At 50.1% G+C, this 23,033-nt stretch overlaps 1 protein-coding gene across 1 annotated transcript; it reads left to right on the top strand.

Annotated features, from left to right (window-relative positions):
* Positions 1 to 7,062: 7,062 nt before the first annotated feature.
* Positions 7,063 to 22,482, top strand: ttc21b (tetratricopeptide repeat domain 21B). The gene is given in 32 exon segments (XM_047047703.1): positions 7,063 to 7,284; positions 7,794 to 7,923; positions 8,023 to 8,133; positions 8,444 to 8,610; positions 8,734 to 8,856; positions 9,243 to 9,400; positions 10,509 to 10,593; positions 12,134 to 12,230; positions 12,354 to 12,355; positions 12,421 to 12,613; positions 12,691 to 12,788; positions 13,275 to 13,479; positions 13,631 to 13,759; positions 13,848 to 14,005; positions 14,233 to 14,457; positions 14,861 to 15,099; positions 15,682 to 15,754; positions 15,982 to 16,023; positions 16,025 to 16,093; positions 16,184 to 16,322; positions 16,479 to 16,492; positions 16,494 to 16,586; positions 16,730 to 16,918; positions 19,362 to 19,472; positions 19,983 to 20,064; positions 20,232 to 20,382; positions 20,471 to 20,632; positions 20,773 to 20,968; positions 21,366 to 21,590; positions 21,781 to 21,901; positions 22,000 to 22,067; positions 22,224 to 22,482. Coding segments are annotated over 32 exon segments (3,966 nt in total). The 5' UTR covers positions 7,063 to 7,251; the 3' UTR covers positions 22,302 to 22,482.
* Positions 22,483 to 23,033: the final 551 nt, after the last annotated feature.

The following is a 23,033-nucleotide window of genomic DNA, read 5'->3' as shown; positions in this document are numbered from 1 at the left end:
AGACCCCAGCCCAGACCCCTGACCCCAGCCCAGACCCCAGCCCAGACCCCAGCCCAGACCCCTGACCCCAGCCCAGACCCCAGCCCAGACCCCAGCCCAGACCCCAGCCCAGACCCCAGACCCCAGCCCAGACCCCAGCCCAGACCCCAGCCCAGACCCCAGCCCAGACCCCAGCCCAGACCCCAGACCCCAGCCCAGACCCCAGACCCCAGACCCCAGCCCAGACCCCAGACCCCAGCCCAGACCCCAGCCCCAGACCCCAGACCCCAGCCCAGACCCCAGCCCAGACCCCAGCCCAGACCCCAGACCCCAGCCCAGACCCCAGACCCCAGCCCAGACCCCAGCCCCAGCCCAGACCCCAGACCCCAGACCCCAGCCCAGACCCCAGACCCCAGCCCAGACCCCAGACCCCAGACCCCAGACCCCAGCCCAGACCCCAGACCCCAGACCCCAGACCCCAGACCCCAGACCCCAGCCCAGACCCCAGACCCCAGACCCCAGACCCCAGACCCCAGACCCCAGACCCCAGACCCCAGCCCAGACCCCAGACCCCAGACCCCAGACCCCAGCCCAGACCCCAGACCCCAGACCCCAGACCCCAGACCCCAGACCCCAGACCCCAGACCAGACCCCAGACCAGACCCCAGACCCCAGCACTAGCCCAGACCCCAGCTCCAGCCCCACCCCTGTCTCAGTCCTGCCCTGTGCCCCTGGCTCACAATGTGCTGCCCCCTTACAACTCCCCCGTGGCTCCGCCCCCTTACGACTCCCCCGTGACTCCGCCCCCTTACGACACCCAGATATGACCTTTGACCCCCGGAGTCCGTGCTGCCGAGTGCCCCCCTGGGCCTCCTCCCAAGACCCCCGCGGCCCCCAAGCAGCACGTCTTCCCCCGCCGACAACCCCCTGATCTGCTCTGCTTCCTGGTCGCCCACCGGACCCGCCTGGTCACCCTGCCTGGAGGTCCATCCCATGCTGTCCCTTGAGGGAGGGGCACTGTCATGGCCACAGACGTGCCTTTGTGTGTTTTTTCTGTCTGGTTTTCCCTGCCCCTCGTGGGCTGTGTCTCCCTGGGTGTTCTGGTCCTGGTGTTTTTTCTTTTCTGGCTCCCTGCACCTCCTGTGTCTTGTTTCCAATCACCCAGCTGTGGTCAGTGTGTGAGCAGCCAGCTCTTGTAGATGTCTGCTCCCTGTGTCAGTCCTTATCGCTTCCTTGTCATGCTAGCTGTGAGTATTCCCGCCGTGTACCTATTTGTTCTTTGATTCTGCCTTGCCTGCATTTGGGTCCGCCTGCACTCACACCCTGACACTAGAATGTTGTCTACAGAAACTACCTGGTTCTTATGCTGACAGACCAAGGCAGTGTGTGTGTGGTAAAACGTATTTTCACAACAGTGAAGCAAGCTGATGTAATTTGCACAGTATGATGAAGTGGCATTCACCACAAGTGAAACACTGTGTTCTGTTTTGTATTATTACGTGCTACTAGAAAAGTGTCTACTGAAGCATGTCTGTCTACTGTGTTCAAGGTACGATATACAACACCATTGGTCAGTGGTTTAAAACTGCTTAGTCATTTACCGGAACCAAAATGCCTTCCCTCTTCAAATTGACATTATGTATCAGCATGTACATGTTCTATAGTATATGAAATATACAAATATATTATAGATATATATTATCTGGTAAAGTGTAATGGAAATTGTTAATGTTAAGAAGTATATATGGTATGTCAATTCCAAATTTACAGATGAATTAGAACATTCTGCATTTAGCAGGAGCTGAGATCAGACTAGTCCATCATTTCACTCAATGTCTAAAGAAATACAGAAATATGAGATGGACACTCTCTGTACATCAAAGATGTTTTTGTTATTTAAGCTTTACAGCACTTTTTTATTCAGAAACTTCCCAGGTGATCTAGTTAAATGGGGTCTCTTTTGATTCTTGCATATGTTGTGTGTCATTTGTAATCTGTGGTCCCGCAGTTTGCCTCATTGGCTTTATCATAATAAATATCTAAGATGGAAAATATGGATCAGACCATTCTGAACATGATTGTCTCAAGGATGTTGATGTAGCTGCACAAGTCCTTGGCTGTTTCCGACATTTGTTTACATTTTATAGAAATTGTGTTCTTCATTCTTTTGACATTTTGCTTCCTTAAAAAAAGGAATTCCATGGTTTGTGTGACAAGACCATCTGTAATTACGTGTTCTAAAGTCTACATTTATAAAGCATGTTTAGCATGTAATAAACATTACAATATGTATACATTATATGTACATAAAGGATGTTTTGAATGCATTACATCTTTCAGACTCCATCTTTTCGATGCATACTGCTTGTAGTGTCAAAGTAAACTGCATGCAGATACTGCTATGACCCATCTCACTGCACAGCCCAAATAATAAAGACTACTTGTACCTCAGGTATGTTTGCTAAATACTCATTTATTCCTTGCACATCTACTCGCCTTTGATGATTTCAACTGGTTAAGAGTGAGATCACCCAAACATGAAGTTATTTTTCATTTTTTGATTTTTTCTCTTCTCCTGTCTTCTGACTGGTTCATGTCAGTACTGTGTTTGCTATGTTCTTTTGTGTTTTCTGTTCATGTTTTTATCAGTATTTTAATACACCATTCCATTAGGATTCTAAAATAATTGTATAGGAAACCCTATTGCACTTCTTGTTTTTGACGTTTTGTTTGCAATACGATATGCCCTTTTGTTTATTAAGATGTCATGTTGGAGCGCTGCCTCATGTGGAGAGACTGTAGAGCAGCTGCTGTCTGCCTCTGATGTCTGCCTCTGATGTCTGCCTCTGATGTCTGCCTCTGATCGTGTTCAGACTTGCATGGTCCTGGCTGAACCTGATGAAGCTGGCTGGTGAGCAGCAGGTGTTGGTAGTATCGCTGGCGGCTGGGTATCTGTGAACCTCTGAGTCACTCATCATTACCCTCAAGTCCACTTCCCTCCTCAGTCTCTCTGCTCTACGTGGCTGTGCTGGACAGGGACAGGCGGAAGAAGAGAAAGATTTGCGGCAGGATGAAACTGGCGCTTTGTAGCATGCTAGTAACATTCACCATTTAGCATCAGCCTTGTGGTACTTGATTCAGTTGGGGAGATGAGTCACTTGTGGTTGACCAAAAAATGTATTCAGGGACAGGCCATTTTTACTGTAATACATAATCATTCAATGGAGGTTTCATCCCATAAATATTTGAGCTTTGTTTCTTAGTTCTCACTGGTTTAAATAAGAAACACTGCTAGCATGTCATGGGCATGTGTACTATTTACTATAAACAACAGCTTTTTCTCAGCACTTGTTGGGCGTCACTTATTGGAAAACACATGTCTCAAGTGACTACACCATACAGATAATTGCAAAAGCATTAGACATTATCTTTTTCAATTTCCCCTTTATGACTTTAAAACACTTCTAGCACCCTGTCCACAATCACACAGTCAGCCTCAGATCCTGTTTGTAATCCCGGAGTGTCCATTTCATGGTTCTAATGAGCACTCAGCAGTAAATGAAGCAAATGCTAAGCTGATATGACATTGCATGAAATGAAAAAAACGTATTTGTGTGTGTGACTGCGGGATGGGGATTGAGAGGGAAGGTTTCATCTGAATCACTCTACCAAAGACCCTAACACATGCAGCTGGTTGTACGTTGAGACTATGTTTTCAGAGAAAGAATTTTAGGGAACTATCTGTGGCGTCTTGGTAAATATTGGCTGAGGCCAAGGCGATATTTGAAATGTGTACAGGATACACACAGCTGGTTGTCAGGATGATCGAACATGGTTTATGAGTGGTTCATCGGCTGCTGGTGGAAGCTATTAGCATTCAGTGTGGGTGGAACAATTGATTAATTATTCATAATAGTCCAAACATCAGCTTTTTTTCTTTCGTCGGGTTGCCCAATTAAGAGCCCAGTAAACCGGAAGCGGTTCTTACCACCAAAGTCATTCACGGGAATGATGAGACCGTCATCCTGCACCACTCCCCGCTAATAGGATTCAGATTGTTTGTTTGCAGAGTTTTTCCTGGTTCTAAGTTAGGATGTCCATCCTTCTTAATGACCTCTATCGAAACAAGAGGCACGTTCCTAGTTGCAGCTGCACACTACGAATCAGCGCTGTGTCGTTAGCTAGTTCTAAAGCCCTGAATCCTGAGTGTGTTACTCTGGCTGTTCGGTGGCAACACTGCCAGCTTGGGGGGCAGCTTGTTTTTGGAGAGTCGTTTAAATTAGGGGTGATTCTGCAAATTTTTCTCTCCTGTTGCCCAGCAACCTGACAACACAATTGGTCCGTACGCGTCACCGGCTGGCTCGTCATCAGACCTTCCCTCAGCATCCTCACTGGGGGCAGTCAGCCCTGCTTCCCTGGCCCTCAGCATCCTCACTGGGGGCAGTCAGCCCTGCTTCCCTGGCCCTCAGCATCCTCACTGGGGGCAGTCAGCCCTGCTTCCCTGGCCCTCAGCATCCTCACTGGGGGCAGTCAGCCCTGCTTCCCTGGCCCTCAGCAGGCTCACTGGGGGCAGTCAGCCCTGCTTCCCTGGCCCTCAGCAGGCTCACTGGGGGCAGTCAGCCCTGCTTCCCTGGCCCTCAGCATCCTCACTGGGGGCAGTCAGCCCTGCTTCCCTGGCCCTCAGCAGGCTCACTGGGGGCAGTCAGCCCTGCTTCCCTGGCCCTCAGCATCCTCACTGGGGGCAGTCAGCCCTGCTTCCCTGGCCCTCAGCATCCTCACTGGGGGCAGTCACCTGTTGTACTCAGTCCAGATCTCAGTCATGTCTCTGGACGTGTGCACGTGCCCATGCATGAACTCTGGTGGGATCTTTGCTCCCGTCAGGATGTAGAATATGACATAATTCTGATAATAAGAGACTGCAACAAAAACATCATCATATCACAAGTGCAACATGGTAGAAACAGGTTAAGGATCAAAACAAGATAACATGCAATAAAGGTTGGTTTTGCAGTTACCACACAAAGTAATACATAGCTAAGTGCACGTTAAGGTGCCGTTACGGCAAGTGATAAGTGATTACCCAGATAGAGTTTGAAGCGGTGAACCTTCTCATCGGAAGTACACTCCTGACAGATATAGAGTAGTAGAACCATGGTAGGTGTGGTCACCCCCACTTTGCTATTGCAGGATTTCCCACGGGGAACTGTGCAGTTGAAATGGGTTTCAAATGTGCTCTTGTAACAAGCCAACTGTTTATTGCCCCTCACTGAGAGCATGTCACACTGTCTGAGAACAACTCTGCATCACCATAACTCACCAATTGATTTTATATTTTGATCAGCAATAGCTTGGACGACTTAGTATGAGGGGATTCTTGCCACTGCTCTGCCGGTTACTGCAACAATCTCACAGGATCAATACTGACTGTGTTTAAACCTGTGATGATAAAACCATTACAAAAATGATAACATTCAATTCTACATGCTGTTGGAATCACCAAACTGTGTGTAACGGGACGGCTTCAGCTCTGTGTCACCACTGCACACGCTCAGAGCTCGATATGAACCTGATTTACTCCCTCCCTGATGTGTGCTGCGGAGAATAATGATTATGTGCCAGTGCTTGTGTTAAATAGTATCTGACAGGGTATGGAAAGGGCTCCCTTGGGACAGTTGTCCTGTGGCCATACAGGGCATTGGCTGCCTCCACCATGGGCCATACAGGGCATTGGCTGCCTCCACCATGGGCCATACAGGGCATTGGCTGCCTCCACCATGGGCCATACAGGGCATTGGCTGCTTCCACCATGGGAGCAGAGCTGCCTCTGCACTCTGGACCTCATGGGTTAGTTAGTATATCACAATCAATTGTTTGTGTTGTGTAACATTGAGCCACCAATTAACAGTGACTGAATGGAAATATGTTTCCATTGAACATGGTGAGGAAAACTTATGGACGTGAGTGAGGGCTTGTGGTTCTGGTTGAAATTACAGATTGGATTATCATTTTTTTTTGCATAGGGAAGTTTGGAAATAGTGTCCCTCCTCTTTGCGGCTGGATGTGCATGTCTAAAAACCTGGACGTTCTCAGGTTGCTTTGACCACTATCATTTGACCTTTGTGAATTTGAGCCATAGGCACACCAGGGCAACTAGACTGAACACGATTTAGATTGTCCTCACTGCATGTACATGGCAAAACAAATCTGTCTCCATGTTGTGGTACAAATTATTACACAGAATAAGACCAAATATAAATTGACAATTTTTGACTGTTTCTTAGTCATTCACTATGTGAATATGTATGAATGTGTTTGGTCACCGTATATTGTCGGCTGCAATGTTTTTGGTTGGATCCTATTCTGATTGCTCCCACATCGGGACTTCTCACTGGGGAGGCACACTCAAATAAAACTAACCACAGGTCAATAAGGGGCCGAGCGCTTCCGATGACTTCTCCCGGGCTGAGAGACGGGTTAGAGTGGGCCGGTGGCCATTAAATCCAGCTGAATCCAATGCCTAATCAGGTTGATACACACTCATCAATACAATTTCAAATCACTACAAAACAGGTCATTTGGCATTAAATAAATGCCCAAAAAGAACACATTGTGGCCAAGATAGACTTTGTGTTGTAACTCAGGGGAGACCTTTGGTTGCCTATCGAAAACGTTCCCCCAGGGGATAAAGTGTAGGGAGGGGTGACTCCAAAAATAAATAGCGGCACTTCGGACAGCTGTGTACAGGGAGCTAAATAGAGCTATGATTACAAATGACTATAATTATAATATATTTGCACTCCTCAAATATAACCTCAGGCACACACTCCGAAGTTGTAATTTGGTGCATTTTCAGCATGTTCAGTAATCATAGAGGTAGCCAACGTATATTCAAAATTTCAATCGTTAAAACTCATGTTTATATTATGTTTCAACTTGTAATAATTTGCACATATTCTTAATAGTTTACGTCCATTAGAGATGTTGGTTATTTATCCTGTCTTCAGTTGGACGCCCGTGTTGGACGCACGTCTCCGGCGGAGTGTTGGCGACACCTTGTGAATGTTTGAATAAAGCTTTTAGACACTGAAAAAATGAACATGGCGGCGATTTGTTACTAAGTTACCGAGAGACGCTTAATGGATGCAAGATGGCGAAAATGTAACACATTTCTGGTTGTGTTTAATCTATTTTATATCCCTGACAGTGTAGCTGACGAAGGTATTTCTGGATAAACATCTATCTTTTCTGCGTCGTTTCTTATCAAACATCGTAATGGCAGGATTGGAGGACGAAGAGCTATCACTAGTAAGTAGGTTAGCTACTAGTAGTTGAGCTCTAAGATGCGATTCTAGACATGACCAAACCAGTAAAATATTAGGCTCATAAACTATCATGGACATTAAAGCCTCTAACTGTTGAGTTTTTTATTTGTGTTTAGGCTATCCTATATTGGCCGATGTGTTAAATAAGACTTCGTCTGTGTTTTACAGTAGGCTATGCCCCCGCACCACCTCCTCAAAAAACAAACTGTTACATATCAGGAAGGAAACAATAGATTTGTTACAGTAGCGTTCTGATTTTAGTTTGTTGTTCAGATGTCTGTTCAGTTTTAGATGCACTCGACATAAAGCTACCCGATGTATCCATCAGTCTGATCAACGCAGTGTCATACGTAGGCTAGCTACAACATAGGATTAGCCAAGTCATTTACTCAGGTCGTTATGATTCTGCTATTATTATTCTTTTATTTCACAGATTTTTCCGTATGCTGTTTATTCAAGACATTTTAATAATGCACGTTGTTTGCCTCACAGGCTTTGATAAACTACTATTGTCACGAAAAGTTCTTCAACCACGTACTGAAGACTGCTGCTGCAGCCCAAAGAAAATTCAACAATGAGCCAATCTTCAACTTTTTCCATGCCTATGGCACTCTCATGCAAGGTACTTGAATTATTTAGTTTAAAGAAGGCTGGATGGAGTTCGTTATCAGTTCTCTTCTACTGGCAGATGTCATTTATTGTCTGGATGTTTTCAACGCAGATCGAATCCAAGATGCCATACAAGAGCTGGGAGCAATCAAGGACAAGCGAGATGTGTCGCTCTGCACTCTCATGGCTCTGGTCTATGCTGAGAAAAAGAGACCACACCCAGGTGAGCCCTTGTCTCAGTCCATCTTCAGGACCTTCATTGCGTACCTGCCATTTTGCAGCACTAAGTCAATTCTAAGTCAAAAAAACGTGTGGTTATGTAGATATGTTTACACGCCACTCCTTGACTGTAACCCAAATCAAACTGTATTTGTATAGCTCTCTTTACAAGCAATGTCACTCTAAGCACTGACATACTGTTAGAACTACGCATTCCTGATCCTTGATCTCCTGCTGTACTCCCTGTATTCACGATTTTAATGTCGCTTTGAACGAAAGTCGTGAACAAAATGTGAAATGTAACGTCAACGTAGATCGAGATGTGATTCAAGAGCTGGACGCCAAGGTGAAAGAGGACCGCAAGAGTGCCTCTCCCAAGGGCCTATACTACGCCGGCATGTTCCTCTGGGTGCTGGGCCGCAACGACAAAGCCAGGGAGTACATGGAGAGGATGATCAAGACCTCCAACGGTTCTCGAGAGGTCAGTCCTCGACCGCTGCTTCTGTCCGTGCTACGAGCATCTTAACGTCACCAGCATTGTCAGCGAAAAAGATTTGATCCGAGTTATTTTGTAATGTCGTGTTGATCGCTGTCTTCTGTTCAGGGGATTATCCTGAAAGGCTGGATAGACGTGACATCTAACAAGGACGCATATGCCAAGAAGGCTGGGAAATACTTTGACGAGGGCCTGAAAGAGAGAGTGGACGTGTTTGCTCTGATGGGAAAGGTAGGAAGGCCACACAAACCACTGCTGCCTCATGGAGGATCATATTGTTCCTCTGACACAAAGGTGAGATATCAGACCGAGCCCACAGTGTCAAGATCTCTGTCGCTTCTCATATTTCAGAAAGCGTTTAGCTTTTGTGTGACACATGGCTAATCCACACAGACGCAGGCTTTAGTGCGACACACCCCCTCGTGGTGAAGACAGGACCCATTCTGCCATGCACACAAGCAGGATCTGCTTTCTGCTCCATGAGGAATAGCTTTTCACCGAGTCGCTCGTTGCAACCACTAACCGGTCGACTCTGTTCACTAAATTGTGGGTTCTGTTGTTCTGTTGCTCTCGCGGGCCACGTCCACCCAGGCCGGTTGTTTTCCTCTCTGTTTCAGGCGCAGTATTACGAGTATCGCCAGAACTATTCGGGTGCCCTGGAGATCATCAACCAGGTGATCGTGAGTTTCCCTGGGTTCCTCCCCGCCTTCATCAGGAAGATGAAGCTGCTGCTGAGTCTGCAGGACTGGGAACAGACTGTGGATGCAGCCCACAGGTACACCCAGCTACTCTGCCCCCTCAATATCTACTGGAGCTTTTTTATGATGTTATTGTTCGTGATACTTTTCATAGCATTTTGAAGCGCAAAAATCATAATCCTAATAAAAAAAAAATTTAATAAGGAAATCCAACATATTTGGGAGGAGTGTATCATCTAATTTTGTATTTTACAATGGCCTTATTAGCTTAGAAAGCAGAGGGCTATTTGTGTCTGGAGTCGTATACTTTATGAGCAGTACTTTATTGCTGATGTGTTCTGCAGACTCCAGAGGTCAAGGGTTCGCTCCTTACAACCTCAACAGTCCAAACTGGGTTTGTTCAGTCAGTGGATGGAAGGACACTGTCAGCTTCAGTAGCTCAGCATTCAAGTGCAAATTAAAGTCTAGAGTGATGCCTCGAACCAGTGCATACTGACTAAGCCATTGTCCCTGTCGGCTCCCCCCCCCCTGGAGCGCGGCCAGACCGAGGCAGCATAGAAAAGCCCTTTGAGCCACAGAGCGCTAGAGCCACACACATTTCCCAGAGTGCATTTCCCCCAGGTCCTCTGATGGTCAGGGTGGAGGATCACTCAGGTGGAGCTGGCTTCCACAGAGCCAGAGCGGAGCACTGCTCCAGGCTGGCTTCCACAGAGCCAGAGCGGAGCACTGCTCCAGGCTGGCTTCCACAGAGCCAGAGCGGAGCACTGCTCCAGGCTGGCTTCCACAGAGCCAGAGCGGAGCACTGCTCCAGGCTGGCTTCCACAGAGCCAGAGCGGAGCACTGCTCCAGGCTGGCTTCCACAGAGCCAGAGCGGAGCCCTGCTCCAGGCTGGCTTCCACAGAGCCAGAGCGGAGCGCTGCTCCAGCTGTCCTGCTGAGCACCCAGGCTCTGCTCTGCAAGATACTCTCACACACTGAGCTCTCCGTCTCTCTCTCCAGCTTGGCTCATTGTTTGGGCGAGTTCTCCATCTTAGATCGTAGTTCCTCTCTTGTCTTGGGAGGCAGTGAAGCTATCATTGGAAACACTATTACAATACTAGTAAGGCTGTGGACTGCTGGATCAAAAGACAGCATGGTCAGAGGAAGGTGTGGGTGATTGAAGTCCATCTTGCGTATCACTTTCCAGGCTCTTACAGATGGATAAAAACAACCTAGAAGCCCTCCGGATGCTGGCCCTGCTCTCCTTATGCAGAGATGGAGCAGTCACCGAGGTACGTTTCACCCTCCACCTACCACAGAACACCCTCCACCTACCACAGAACACCCTCCACCTACCTCAGAACACCCTCCACCTACCACAGAACACCCTCCACCTACCTCAGAACACCCTCCACCTACCACAGAACACCCTCCACCTACCTCAGAACACCCTCCACCTACCACAGAACACCCTCCACCTACCTCAGAACACCCTCCACCTACCACGGAACACCCTCCACCTACCTCAGAACACCCTCCACCTACCACAGAACACCCTCCACCTACCTCAGAACACCCTCCACCTACCACAGAACACCCTCCACCTACCTCAGAACACCCTCCACCTACCACAGAACACCCTCCACCTACCTCAGAACACCCTCCACCTACCACAGAACACCCTCCACCTACCTCAGAACACCCTCCACCTACCACAGAACACCCTCCACCTACCACAGAACACCCTCCACCTACCTCAGAACACCCTCCACCTACCACAGAACACCCTCCACCTACCACAGAACACCCTCCACCTACCTCAGAACACCCTCCACCTACCTCAGAACACCCTCCACCTACCTCAGAACACCCTCCACCTACCACAGAACACCCTCCACCTACCTCAGAACACCCTCCACCTACCACAGAACACCCTCCACCTACCTCAGAACACCCTCCACCTACCACAGAACACCCTCCACCTACCACAGAACACCCTCCACCTACCTCAGAACACCCTACACCTACCACAGAACACCCTCCACCTACCACAGAACACCCTCCACCTACCTCAGAACACCCTCCACCTACCACAGAACACCCTCCACCTACCTCAGAACACCCTCCACCTACCACAGAACACCCTCCACCTACCACAGAACACCCTCCACCTACCTCAGAACACCTCCACCTACCTCAGAACACCCTCCACCTACCACAGAACACCCTCCACCTACCACAGAACACCCTCCACCTACCACAGAACACCCTCCACCTACCACAGAACACCCTCCACCTACCACAGAACACCCTCCACCTACCACAGAACACCCTCCACCTACCACAGAACACCCTCCACCTACCACAGAACACCCTCCACCTACCTCAGAACACCCTACACCTACCACAGAACACCCTCCACCTACCACAGAACACCCTCCACCTACCTCAGAACACCCTCCACCTACCACAGAACACCCTCCACCTACCTCAGAACACCCTCCACCTACCACAGAACACCCTCCACCTACCACAGAACACCCTCCACCTACCTCAGAACACCTTCCACCTACCTCAGAACACCCTCCACCTACCACAGAACACCCTCCACCTACCTCAGAACACCCTCCACCTACCACAGAACACCCTCCACCTACCACAGAACACCCTCCACCTACCACAGAACACCCTCCACCTACCACAGAACACCCTCCACCTACCACAGAACACCCTCCACCTACCTCAGAACACCCCAAATAAACAACCTAGGGTTGTTATACCTGGGGGTGTTTGTGATGAAAGAAGTTTCCCCTTTATCCCTGCGTGTCGTAGTCGGTGAAGCAGCTGGCCAACCTTGTCAGCAACCTGGACATTCAGGAACCCAACAACCCTGAGCTGTCCTACAGGATGTCTCTGGCCTTCACACCGAGTGGTACGACCCGTCAAGCTCCCTTTGGCCCAGTTCATATCAGTAGGAACATCATCGGCCGTAAGGTCAAGGCAAAAACTAGGATTCTGACCATTGGAATGAATGAGGATTAGTAAAGCTCAGTGGTATAGCCTATAACAGTGATCATGAGATCCCAGGTGCATCATGACTATGTTGGTCTTGTGACTAGTGTGGCAGAAATGAGAAGGTGATCGAGCAGAGCCACTTCCTGGTGGACAGAGCTTTCTCCCAGGCGCCAGGCGACGCTGAGCTGGCCACTGAGCTGGGCTACCAGCTGGTCCTGCAGGGCCGGGTCAAAGAGGCCAAGAAGTGGTACCAGACCGCCATGAACCTGGACGAAACCAGCGTGTCAGCCCTGACCGGTGAGGCCTTCCTCCTCCACAGAGGCAGTTTGAGAGGTGTGGTTGTAGAGTTTCTGACGTTTCACTGTCATTCACAGGAATGATTGGGTGTCAGCTGATAGAGGGACACTTGGAAGATGCAGAGCAGCAGCTGGAGTTCCTCACAGAGATCCAGCAGTCTATTGGAAAATCAGCGGTGAGACTCGCAAGATTTTTAGCCCAGTTTTTTCTTTCCCTGTTATATCCTGTTTGGTGACTTTCACATCCTCCATTCTGTCAACAAATGAAGCCCAGTAGTTTGATGTATGCTGTCTGGCTTGTCACCATGGTCACCAGGATTCTCTGGCAGGGTTTGTTCAGGTTACGGTCTTAGTGTTGGGATCCGGTTGGGGTGACAGCTGGTTCTGTAGGTTTTTACTATTATGGGTTCACCTGTCACCATGGAGACCCTCTGCTGCCTACTGGTGTCTCTGAGCTGAATCCTGATGAAAGAGTCTCTCTGTCTCTCCCTCTCTCTCTCTCTCTCTCTCTCTCTCTCTCTCTCTCTCTCTCTCTCTCTCTCTCTCTCTCTCTCTCTGTCTCTCTCTCCCCCTCTCTCTCTCTCTCCCCCCCCCCCCCCCTCTCTCTCTCTCTCTCTCTCTCTCTCTCTCTCTCTCTCTCTCTCTCTTTCTCTCTCTCTCAGGAGCTGCTGTACCTGCGTGCAGTGTTGGCAGTGAAGAGATGTCGTCCCCAGGACGAGGTGGGCAAGCTGCTGAGTGACGCGGTGGACATCCACTTCTCCGCCCTGCAGGGCCTGCCGCTGGGGGTGGACTACTTTGAGAAGCTCAACCCCGACTTCCTGCTTGACATCGTCAAGGAGTACCTCGCCCTCTGCCCGGCCAAGGTCTGTCTGGAGGGCTCCTCTCCCCCTGGTCACACAACTCTGAAATGCAGCTACAAATGGAATTGTTTTAATTCCCTAAAGGCCGTTTAGACATTTTGATTCATTTCTTCTACTATGAATCCTACAGACCAACCTTGTTTCCCTTTGTGCTGTAGCCCCCAGCCAGGGCCAGCCCCCAGCCCCTCAGCTCCAACACTGCGACTCTGTCCTAGACACCGTGGTGAAGATAGTACCTGGTCTGCTGCAGGGGGTCTTCCTCTTGGCTAAAGTCCGGTTTCAGTCAGGTGGGTCCGCTGCTAATTCCTCCCAGCAATCGCAAAAGTCTTTATTTGTATGCTTGATGTGTTTTCTTGATGTCTTGTGCTGTCCCAGGTGACACCGAAGCAGCTCAGAGCAGTCTGCAGCACTGTCTGGACCAGTGTCCCTCGCATGCAGAGGGACACCTGCTCATGGCCCAGATCCACCTCATGCAGGGGAACTTCAAACTCTCCTCCCAGTCCCTGGAGCTCTGCCTCAGCCACAACTTTGAGGTGAGGAACCCCCCCATACCCCCCCCCCCCATACCCCCCCATAGCCCCCGGGGAATGATGAGCTACCAATGCCGCCTGCCAGGAAAATCAGACCGTATTCGAGATAAAAACATGCCTGTTGCAGTTTTACGGCCATGTTCCGGGAACTTTTCCGTCTTTCACGAACATGGCGTTGATCCGCCTCCTGCTGTGTTGGTCTCTGCCCGTCTCCCCCCCCCCCTTGCCAGGTGAGGGAGCACCCTGTGTACCACCTGATCAAGGCCCAGGCCCAGAAGAAGAGCGGCCAGCTCCCGGAAGCCATCCGGACCCTGCAGATGGCCATGCTGCTGCCGGGGGTGCGCAGGGCCGGGGCGTCCCCCAAGCCCCAGGGCAGGAAGGTGGAGCTGAGCCTGGCTGACTGCGTGTCTGTGTTCCTGGAGCTGGCAGAGGCCCTGTGGCTCAACGGAGAGCAGGTAAACTCACTTGGAGAGAATCCGCTTCAGCAACAAGGTCTCACAGTAACAAGACATTGATCCAAGCCGTCTATTGTTTTGCCCTGATTTGACTTGTGAAATGCAGCCAAGATTGTCTGCCTTGCTGAGAAATTGCATCGACGTTCTCGATGTTATCGACGTTCTCGATGTTATCGACGTTCTCGATGTTATCGACGTTCTCGAATGTTATCGACGTTCTCGATGTTATCGACGTTCTCGATGTTATCGACGTTCTCCGAATGTTTTATTCATTGACACCGTTCCGGAAAGTGTTCAGATTTCCTCAAATAAAATGAATTATTATTCGATAAAAAGTCATTGAGCGGGCGCTTTTGTCTTGGCTTCTGTCTGCTGTGGTGAGTGATGTCTGTGCCGTTTGCAGCACGAGGCTGCCAAGGTGATGCAGGACGCCATCAACGAGTTCTCAGGCACCTCTGAGGAACTGCGGGTCACCATCGCTAACGCCGACCTGGCGCTGCTGCGGGGCGACACCGAGCTGGCACTGAGCATGCTCAGAAACATCACCTCAGAGCAGCCCTACTACATCCAGGCCAAGGAGAAGATGGCCGACATATACCTTCATCACAGGAAGGAGAAACGCCTCTACGCCAGTTGTTACAGGTACCTTTTATAAAGGTCCATTTAGGGGGAAACAAGTTTGATCTCACATTAACATTTAGTCATTTAGCAGACGCTCTTATCCAGAGCGACTTACATTAAGTACAGGGACATTCCCCCCGAGGCAAGTAGAGTGATGTGCCTTGCCCAAGGACACAACGTCATTTCGCACGGTGGGGAATCGAACTGGCAACCTTATGATTAATAGCCCGATTCCCTAACCGCTCAGCCATCTGACCCCATCTTGGGGTCTATCAGGCCAGTCTACACCAGCAGCCAAGCTTGTCAGGCAGTCAGAAGAACGGTATATCACAGACCATTTAAATATAATATGCAGACATTTGTTGCAAAGATGTAATATACTAAGCTGTTGGAGAAGTATGCAGGGAGCTGTAGTTCTTCCCTGATGTGATGACTGCAGTCGTGATGACAGGCCTTGTCGCGCTGAGGAAGCGCAGTGAGGTGATTGAGCAGGGCAGAGCAGACCCCTGCCTGCTCCACGAGGAGCTGGAACGTCACAACTGACATCCAACCTGATCTCCCTGAGCGCAGCGATCCAGCCTAACGTCTCGCTCTCTTCCTCAGAGAGTTGGTGGAGAAGCAGCCCTGTCCTCACACATATCTACTGCTCGGGGATGCTTATATAAACATCCAAGAGGTAGGAATGCGTCAGAGTGAGAGCCATTTCCTTCTCTTTTAGAGTGAGTCAACATCCAAGGAAGTAGTTCATATAAAACATTGTGACACATATTTATAAACTGCAACCAGTGCCATTGACCCAGCATAGGCGTCACCCACACCGGAAGGTTGCATAATACCAGTTGATGAAGTGCTTAGCGGAACACTTAGCTAGACACAAACATGTCATGTGTTGACCCTCAACAGCCAGAGAAAGCCATCGACGTCTACGAGGAGGCTCTGAAAAGGGAATCCACAAGACGGGGCGCTGGCCAGCAAGATCGGGAAAGCTCTCGTCAAGACTCACAACTACGTCAAGGTTTCCGCCCGCGACATCCCATGCAGCCACAAGCACATGCCGCTCCTTCAGCACGTCCGTCAGGGTCGACCGTCTTGTTATTGTTCTCAGGCCATCAATTACTACGAGGCGGCGCTGAAGACGGAGCAGCAGAGCTTCCTGCGCTACGACCTGGCCGAGCTGCTGATGAAGATGAAGCAGTACGAGCGGTGTGAAAGGATCCTGCAAGAGGCCCTCGATCACCAGCCAGGTGCTGACCCCCCCCCCCCCCCCCCCCCCCCCCCCCCGCAGCAGCAGCAGCAGAACCCTCCCCAGGATCTCCCTGTCTTCTCTGAGGGCTAAACAGACGATGAGATTTGGTTCAGCAGATCATTGTCAACTGAACTTGTTTTTGGGTTTTGTTTAGTTAACGAACTGCAGGGCCCTCACAGACGACTGCCGTTACCTGGTCCTGTTAGCCAAGATCCAAAACAAAGTCGACAAAAACGAGGAAGCCTTAATGTCCTTGCAAAGGGTAATCGCTCAAATTGGTCAGATTTCGTGCATTCCCAGAATGAATGTGCTGCCACAGCCTGTCTCCTCGAGTTATGTGAGTCCTTCCTAGCCTGGCTGTGACTCCTCTCACTCACGCACACGCGTGTGCTGTGCTCCCCGCAGGCCCGGGACGTGCAGGCCAAGGTGCTGAAGCGCGTGCAGATGGAGCAGCCCGATGCCGTCCCCACGCACAAGCAACTCGCCGCCCAGATCTGCGGCGAGATCGCTAAACATTACACCAGTCAGAGGGGCTTTGAGAGAGCCGTGAAGTTCTACAAAGAGGCTCTTGTGTATTGTGAGAGTGACAGCAAGGTTGGTGCGGCTGAATCAGACCTCCCTGTGTCCTCCCTGCAGCTGGATCTGAGACGGGCGGGCCTGCATCTCTGTATCTTCCTTTTGTGCTGTTTCATCCTTGTGTCTGGCATCTATTAACATTCCTTATCTGAACTCCAATGTGAATACTGGAGCTAATGTGAGGAGGTCTGAGGTGCACACTGTGTACAGCAGATGAAGTCATCTTTACAGTTTAGAAAGAAAACACAATAGAATTCCCCGGGTTACTTGGCAGTGTGGCTAGTAAACTCACCTCTCTGACTAACTAAATACTGTTGAACTACATGTACAAATGTAGCTTGAAGGAACATTAAGAAATCCTGTTAGTCAGAGTGAGCTATCTCTGTGGCAGGTTAGTCAGAGTGAGCTCTCTCTGTGGCAGGTTAGTCAGAGTGAGCTCTCTCTGTGGCAGGTTAGTCAGAGTGAGCTCTCTCTGTGGCAGGTTAGTCAGAGTGAGCTCTCTCTGTGGCAGGTTAGTCAGAGTGAGCTCTCTCTGTGGCAGGTTAGTCAGAGTGAGCTCTCTCTGTGGCAGGTTAGTCAGAGTGAGCTCTCTCTGTGGCAGGTTAGTCAGAGTGAGCTCTCTCTGTGGCAGGTTAGTCAGAGTGAGCTCTCTCTGTGGCAGGTTAGTCAGAGTGAGCTCTCTCTGTGGCAGGTTAGTCAGAGTGAGCTCTCTCTGTGGCAGGTTAGTCAGAGTGAGCTCTCTCTGTGGCAGGTTAGTCAGAGTGAGCTCTCTCTGTGGCAGGTTAGTCAGAGTGAGCTCTCTCTGTGGCAGGTTAGTCAGAGTGAGCTCTCTCTGTGGCAGGTTAGTCAGAGTGAGCTCTCTCTGTGGCAGGTTAGTCAGAGTGAGCTCTCTCTGTGGCAGGTTAGTCAGAGTGAGCTCTCTCTGTGGCAGGTTAGTCAGAGTGAGCTCTCTCTGTGGCAGGTTAGTCAGAGTGAGCTCTCTCTGTGGCAGGTTAGTCAGAGTGAGCTCTCTCTGTGGCAGGTTAGTCAGAGTGAGCTCTCTCTGTGGCAGGTTAGTCAGAGTGAGCTCTCTCTGTGGCAGGTTAGTCAGAGTGAGCTCTCTCTGTGGCAGGTTAGTCAGAGTGAGCTCTCTCTGTGGCAGGTTAGTCAGAGTGAGCTCTCTCTGTGGCAGGTTAGTCAGAGTGAGCTCTCTCTGTGGCAGGTTAGTCAGAGTGAGCTCTCTCTGTGGCAGGTTAGTCAGAGTGAGCTCTCTCTGTGGCAGGTTAGTCAGAGTGAGCTCTCTCTGTGGCAGGTTAGTCAGAGTGAGCTCTCTCTGTGGCAGGTTAGTCAGAGTGAGCTCTCTCTGTGGCAGGTTAGTCAGAGTGAGCTCTCTCTGTGGCAGGTTAGTCAGAGTGAGCTCTCTCTGTGGCAGGTTAGTCAGAGTGAGCTCTCTCTGTGGCAGGTTAGTCAGAGTGAGCTCTCTCTGTGGCAGGTTAGTCAGAGTGAGCTCTCTCTGTGGCAGGTTAGTCAGAGTGAGCTCTCTCTGTGGCAGGTTAGTCAGAGTGAGCTCTCTCTGTGGCAGGTTAGTCAGAGTGAGCTCTCTCTGTGGCAGGTTAGTCAGAGTGAGCTCTCTCTGTGGCAGGTTAGTCAGAGTGAGCTCTCTCTGTGGCAGGTTAGTCAGAGTGAGCTCTCTCTGTGGCAGGTTAGTCAGAGTGAGCTCTCTCTGTGGCAGGTTAGTCAGAGTGAGCTCTCTCTGTGGCAGGTTAGTCAGAGTGAGCTCTCTCTGTGGCAGGTTAGTCAGAGTGAGCTCTCTCTGTGGCAGGTTAGTCAGAGTGAGCTCTCTCTGTGGCAGGTTAGTCAGAGTGAGCTCTCTCTGTGGCAGGTTAGTCAGAGTGAGCTCTCTCTGTGGCAGGTTAGTCAGAGTGAGCTCTCTCTGTGGCAGGTTAGTCAGAGTGAGCTCTCTCTGTGGCAGGTTAGTCAGAGTGAGCTCTCTCTGTGGCAGGTTAGTCAGAGTGAGCTCTCTCTGTGGCAGGTTAGTCAGAGTGAGCTCTCTCTGTGGCAGGTTAGTCAGAGTGAGCTCTCTCTGTGGCAGGTTAGTCAGAGTGAGCTCTCTCTGTGGCAGGTTAGTCAGAGTGAGCTCTCTCTGTGGCAGGTTAGTCAGAGTGAGCTCTCTCTGTGGCAGGTTAGTCAGAGTGAGCTCTCTCTGTGGCAGGTTAGTCAGAGTGAGCTCTCTCTGTGGCAGGTTAGTCAGAGTGAGCTCTCTCTGTGGCAGGTTAGTCAGAGTGAGCTCTCTCTGTGGCAGGTTAGTCAGAGTGAGCTCTCTCTGTGGCAGGTTAGTCAGAGTGAGCTCTCTCTGTGGCAGGTTAGTCAGAGTGAGCTCTCTCTGTGGCAGGTTAGTCAGAGTGAGCTCTCTCTGTGGCAGGTTAGTCAGAGTGAGCTCTCTCTGTGGCAGGTTAGTCAGAGTGAGCTCTCTCTGTGGCAGGTGATGCTGGAGCTGGCCCGGCTCTACCTGTTCCTGGACGACATCGACGCCTGCCAGCAGCAGTGTGGTCTGCTTCTGAAGAGCGACCAGGTCAACGAAGACGCTACGCTGGTGGGTGCTCCCCCGCCAACCCTGCCTTTCTCCTAGCTCCCCCAGGCTGGCCCTAGCTGCCCCAGGCTGTCCCTAGCTCCCCCAAGCTGGCCCTAGCTCCCCCAGGCTGGCCCTAGCTGCCCCAGGCTGGCCCTAGCTCCCCCAGGCTGGCCCTAGCTCCCCCAGGCTGGCCCTAGCTCCCCCAGGCTGGCCCTAGCTCCCCCAGGCTGCCCCTAGCTCCCCCAGGCTGTCCCTAGCTCCCCCAGGCTGTCCCTAGCTGCCCCAGGCTGCCCCAGGCTGTCCCTAACTCCCCCAGGCTGGCCCTAGCTACCCCAGGCTGGCCCTAGCTACCCCAGGCTGGCCCTAACTGCCCCAGGCTGTCCCTAGCTACCCCAGGCTGGCCCTAGCTGCCCCAGGCTGGCCCTAACTACCCCAGGCTATCCCTAGCTCCCCCAGGCTGGCCCTAACTGCCCCAGGCTGGCCCTAGCTGCCCCAGGAACACGTCAGTGACTCACTCTTGTCCCTCCTCAGATGATGGCTGATCTGATGTTCAGGAAGCAGGACTACGACCAGGCCGTGTACCACTTCCAGCAGCTCCTGGAGCGCAAACCAGGTGTGACAGCCCCTGTTTCTCTCAGGCCTGGAGGCACAGCTCTCCCCCGCAGAAACAGAGCTTTTCAAGCTGACGAAAGGAAATTGAAGACGTTTAATGTCAATAAACGCTGTGGATTTGACCTGTTTTGAAATGGCAGTAATGTCTTTAACATGTGTTGTTCCCAGACAACTACCCAACTCTGTCACGTCTGATCGACCTGTTGAGGAGAGCTGGCAAGCTGGAGGAAGTTCCCAGGTTTCTGGACATGGCTGACAAACATTCCTCCAGGGCCAAGTTTGACCCTGGCTTTAACTACTGCAAAGGCCTCTATCTGTGGTAAAGACATTAATCCAAAAGAGATTAAATCATGAAGATTAAAAGGTAATCTGCTTGAACTAATTAAACTGGGTTTGTTGACGCGTAGGTACACTGGAGAGCCGAACGATGGATTACGGCACTTCAACAAAGCCCGGAAAGACAACGACTGGGGTCAGAACGCCGTGTACAACATGATCGAAATCTGTTTGAACCCAGACAACGACACCATGGGAGGGGAAGTGTTCGAGAACCTGGACGGTGACATGGGGTGAGGCGCCGCTAATCTGTGCAGCTCTGAGGATGACCAGACTCATGCTCTGCTCTCCAAAGCTGCTTCTGTCTGGGCCTCATTTGGCCCATCCTTTCCTGGTGGTCTCACCTCTCCTGGCGGTCTCTTTCTCCTCTCAGGAACTCGACGGAGAAGCAGGAGTCTGAGCAGCTTGCGGTGCGAACGGCGGAGAAGCTCTTGAAAGAGCTGAAGCCGCAGACCGCCAGCGGACACGTTCAGCTGCGCATCCTGGAGAACTACTGCGTCCTGGCCACCAAGCACAAGGCCAGCGTGGAGAAAGCCCTGAATGTTTTCACAGAGATCGCCAACAGTGAGGTAAGCCCAGTCCAGATGGGGCACGCGAGGGTGTCACGCCCTCAGTGTATATTGACTCTCGCTGTTCCACATTCGCTATCTCATCCTCCTCTTTTCTTAACCCCTGTGCTGCCTTCGGGGCAGTGTGACCCACCGTCGTGGTGCAAAAGGTGGATCACAATGAGCCGAAGGCAGCACAGGTTATCTCATGTTGACTTTAGTAACTCTGGGTATTCGTTCTGCTTTGTGACTGTGCTTTCGTTCTATCTATAGTCTACGGTAAGAAAAGTTGTTGCCTTAATAGTAGTTTCTTTATGTCAGTTTATCCTTTGCACACAACGTGTACAATTCCCCAAATAAAAGTATTTCTAAACAGTCAAGACAGCCAATTAGAGCTGTCTGTCTGTCTCCCATGCAGAAGGAGCATGTGCCTGCACTGTTGGCCATGGCGACGGCCTACATGATCATCAAACAAACCCCAAGAGCCAGGAACCAGCTTAAACGCATAGCTAAGATGAACTGGAGCATTGTTGACGCTGACGAGTTTGAGAAGAGCTGGCTGCTTCTGGCCGACATCTACATCCAGTCAGGAAAGTATGACATGGCTGCAGACCTCCTGAAGAGAAGCCTTCGCCATAATAAGGTCAATATCCCAAAGGACTGTCTCGTTGAATTAATTACATGATCTGGCTGGGTTACTGGAGACAAAAGAAATTCCTGGGTCCAAAAAGTGTATATTCCGTACGGCCCGTTTTACTCTGTGTTCCAATGTCATGCTTGGTGTGTTTTAAGTATCACATTTAATCACTAACGATTCTTTCTGCTTCTTACAGTCCTGCTGCAAGGCGTATGAATACATGGGGTACATCATGGAAAAGGAGCAGTCGTTCCGTGACGCTGCTTTGAACTATGAGATGGCCTGGAGATACGGCAATCATACCAACCCCACCATAGGTGTGTATCACTGTGGACGTCGACGTCAGACGCACTTTGACAACAAGATTTAGGACCGGAATGATGTACTCATATTTATACAAATGCATTTACCTCAGGTTACAAGCTGGCTTTCAATTACCTGAAGGCAAAGCGATATGTGGACGCCATCGACGTGTGTCACAAGGTGAGTTATGTGTGTCACAAGGTGAGTTACGTGTGTCACAAGGTGAGTTACGTGTGTCACAAGGCGAGTTAGAAGAGCAGAGCTCCAGGTGAAGGACTGCTGCTGGGTCACAAAAGCAGCACGTTGTGTTGATCTTCATCTTCTTGTCGTTCCTAGGTACTGGATGCACATCCAAACTACCCCAGGATGAGGAAGGATATCTTAGACAAGGCCCGATCGGCCTTGAGGTGTTAATGGTGGCTAGTTATTTAGAAAGAGCAAGCATTTTTACACTGTGTGTGTGTGATTATCACTGCGTTTAATCGGTTTACAGTATTTTGTGGAACTGATCATTTTAAGATTTACATCATGGATTGTTGACTTGTGCCATGATGTTTTTATTGACATTAATAAAATAAAATAAAAAAACATTTGAATCAAATTGTTTTTGGATTGTTTTGATACAAAGCATAACAGCACAATGGAAGCCAATTACATGTCTTAATGCAGTCATATTTTTTTAACGTATTTTAATAATTCATTTAATTTCCTCGGTCAATGTCGTCCAGGCAGCGACTTTTTAAGGAACACATTAAGAACTTGTACTTGTTAATGAAAGGAAATACTGCTCGGGGAGTTGCCGCCTGCAGTGCCCCCTCCCTAATGGCAGGTTTAGGCTGCAATTGAATGTCAGCTCTCACTGCATGACTACACACCCATATTATAATTGTAAGTCTTGTTTTAGCCTTGTAATATAGCAGTACTCCATCACTTGACTTTCAAGTATTCGCATATTATTATCTACGTTCCTAACATACCAGGCCTCACTTGAAGAAAAACGTAGCTGCATAATGAGCAAGCACTTAAAGTAGTCGCAAAATCATAAAAGCAATAATTCTGTCAAAGAGACTTTCATATAAAAACGAGCTACTTCAACGGTAGTGTAAAGCTTCATGCGATGTCATTAACAAGGACACGGAGTCAGAG

Source organism: Hypomesus transpacificus, chromosome 23, assembly GCF_021917145.1.
Source record: "Hypomesus transpacificus isolate Combined female chromosome 23, fHypTra1, whole genome shotgun sequence".
NCBI lineage: Eukaryota > Metazoa > Chordata > Actinopteri > Osmeriformes > Osmeridae > Hypomesus > Hypomesus transpacificus.
Note: the sequence above shows the minus strand (reverse complement) of the source record. Positions and strands in the feature narration are given on the sequence as shown.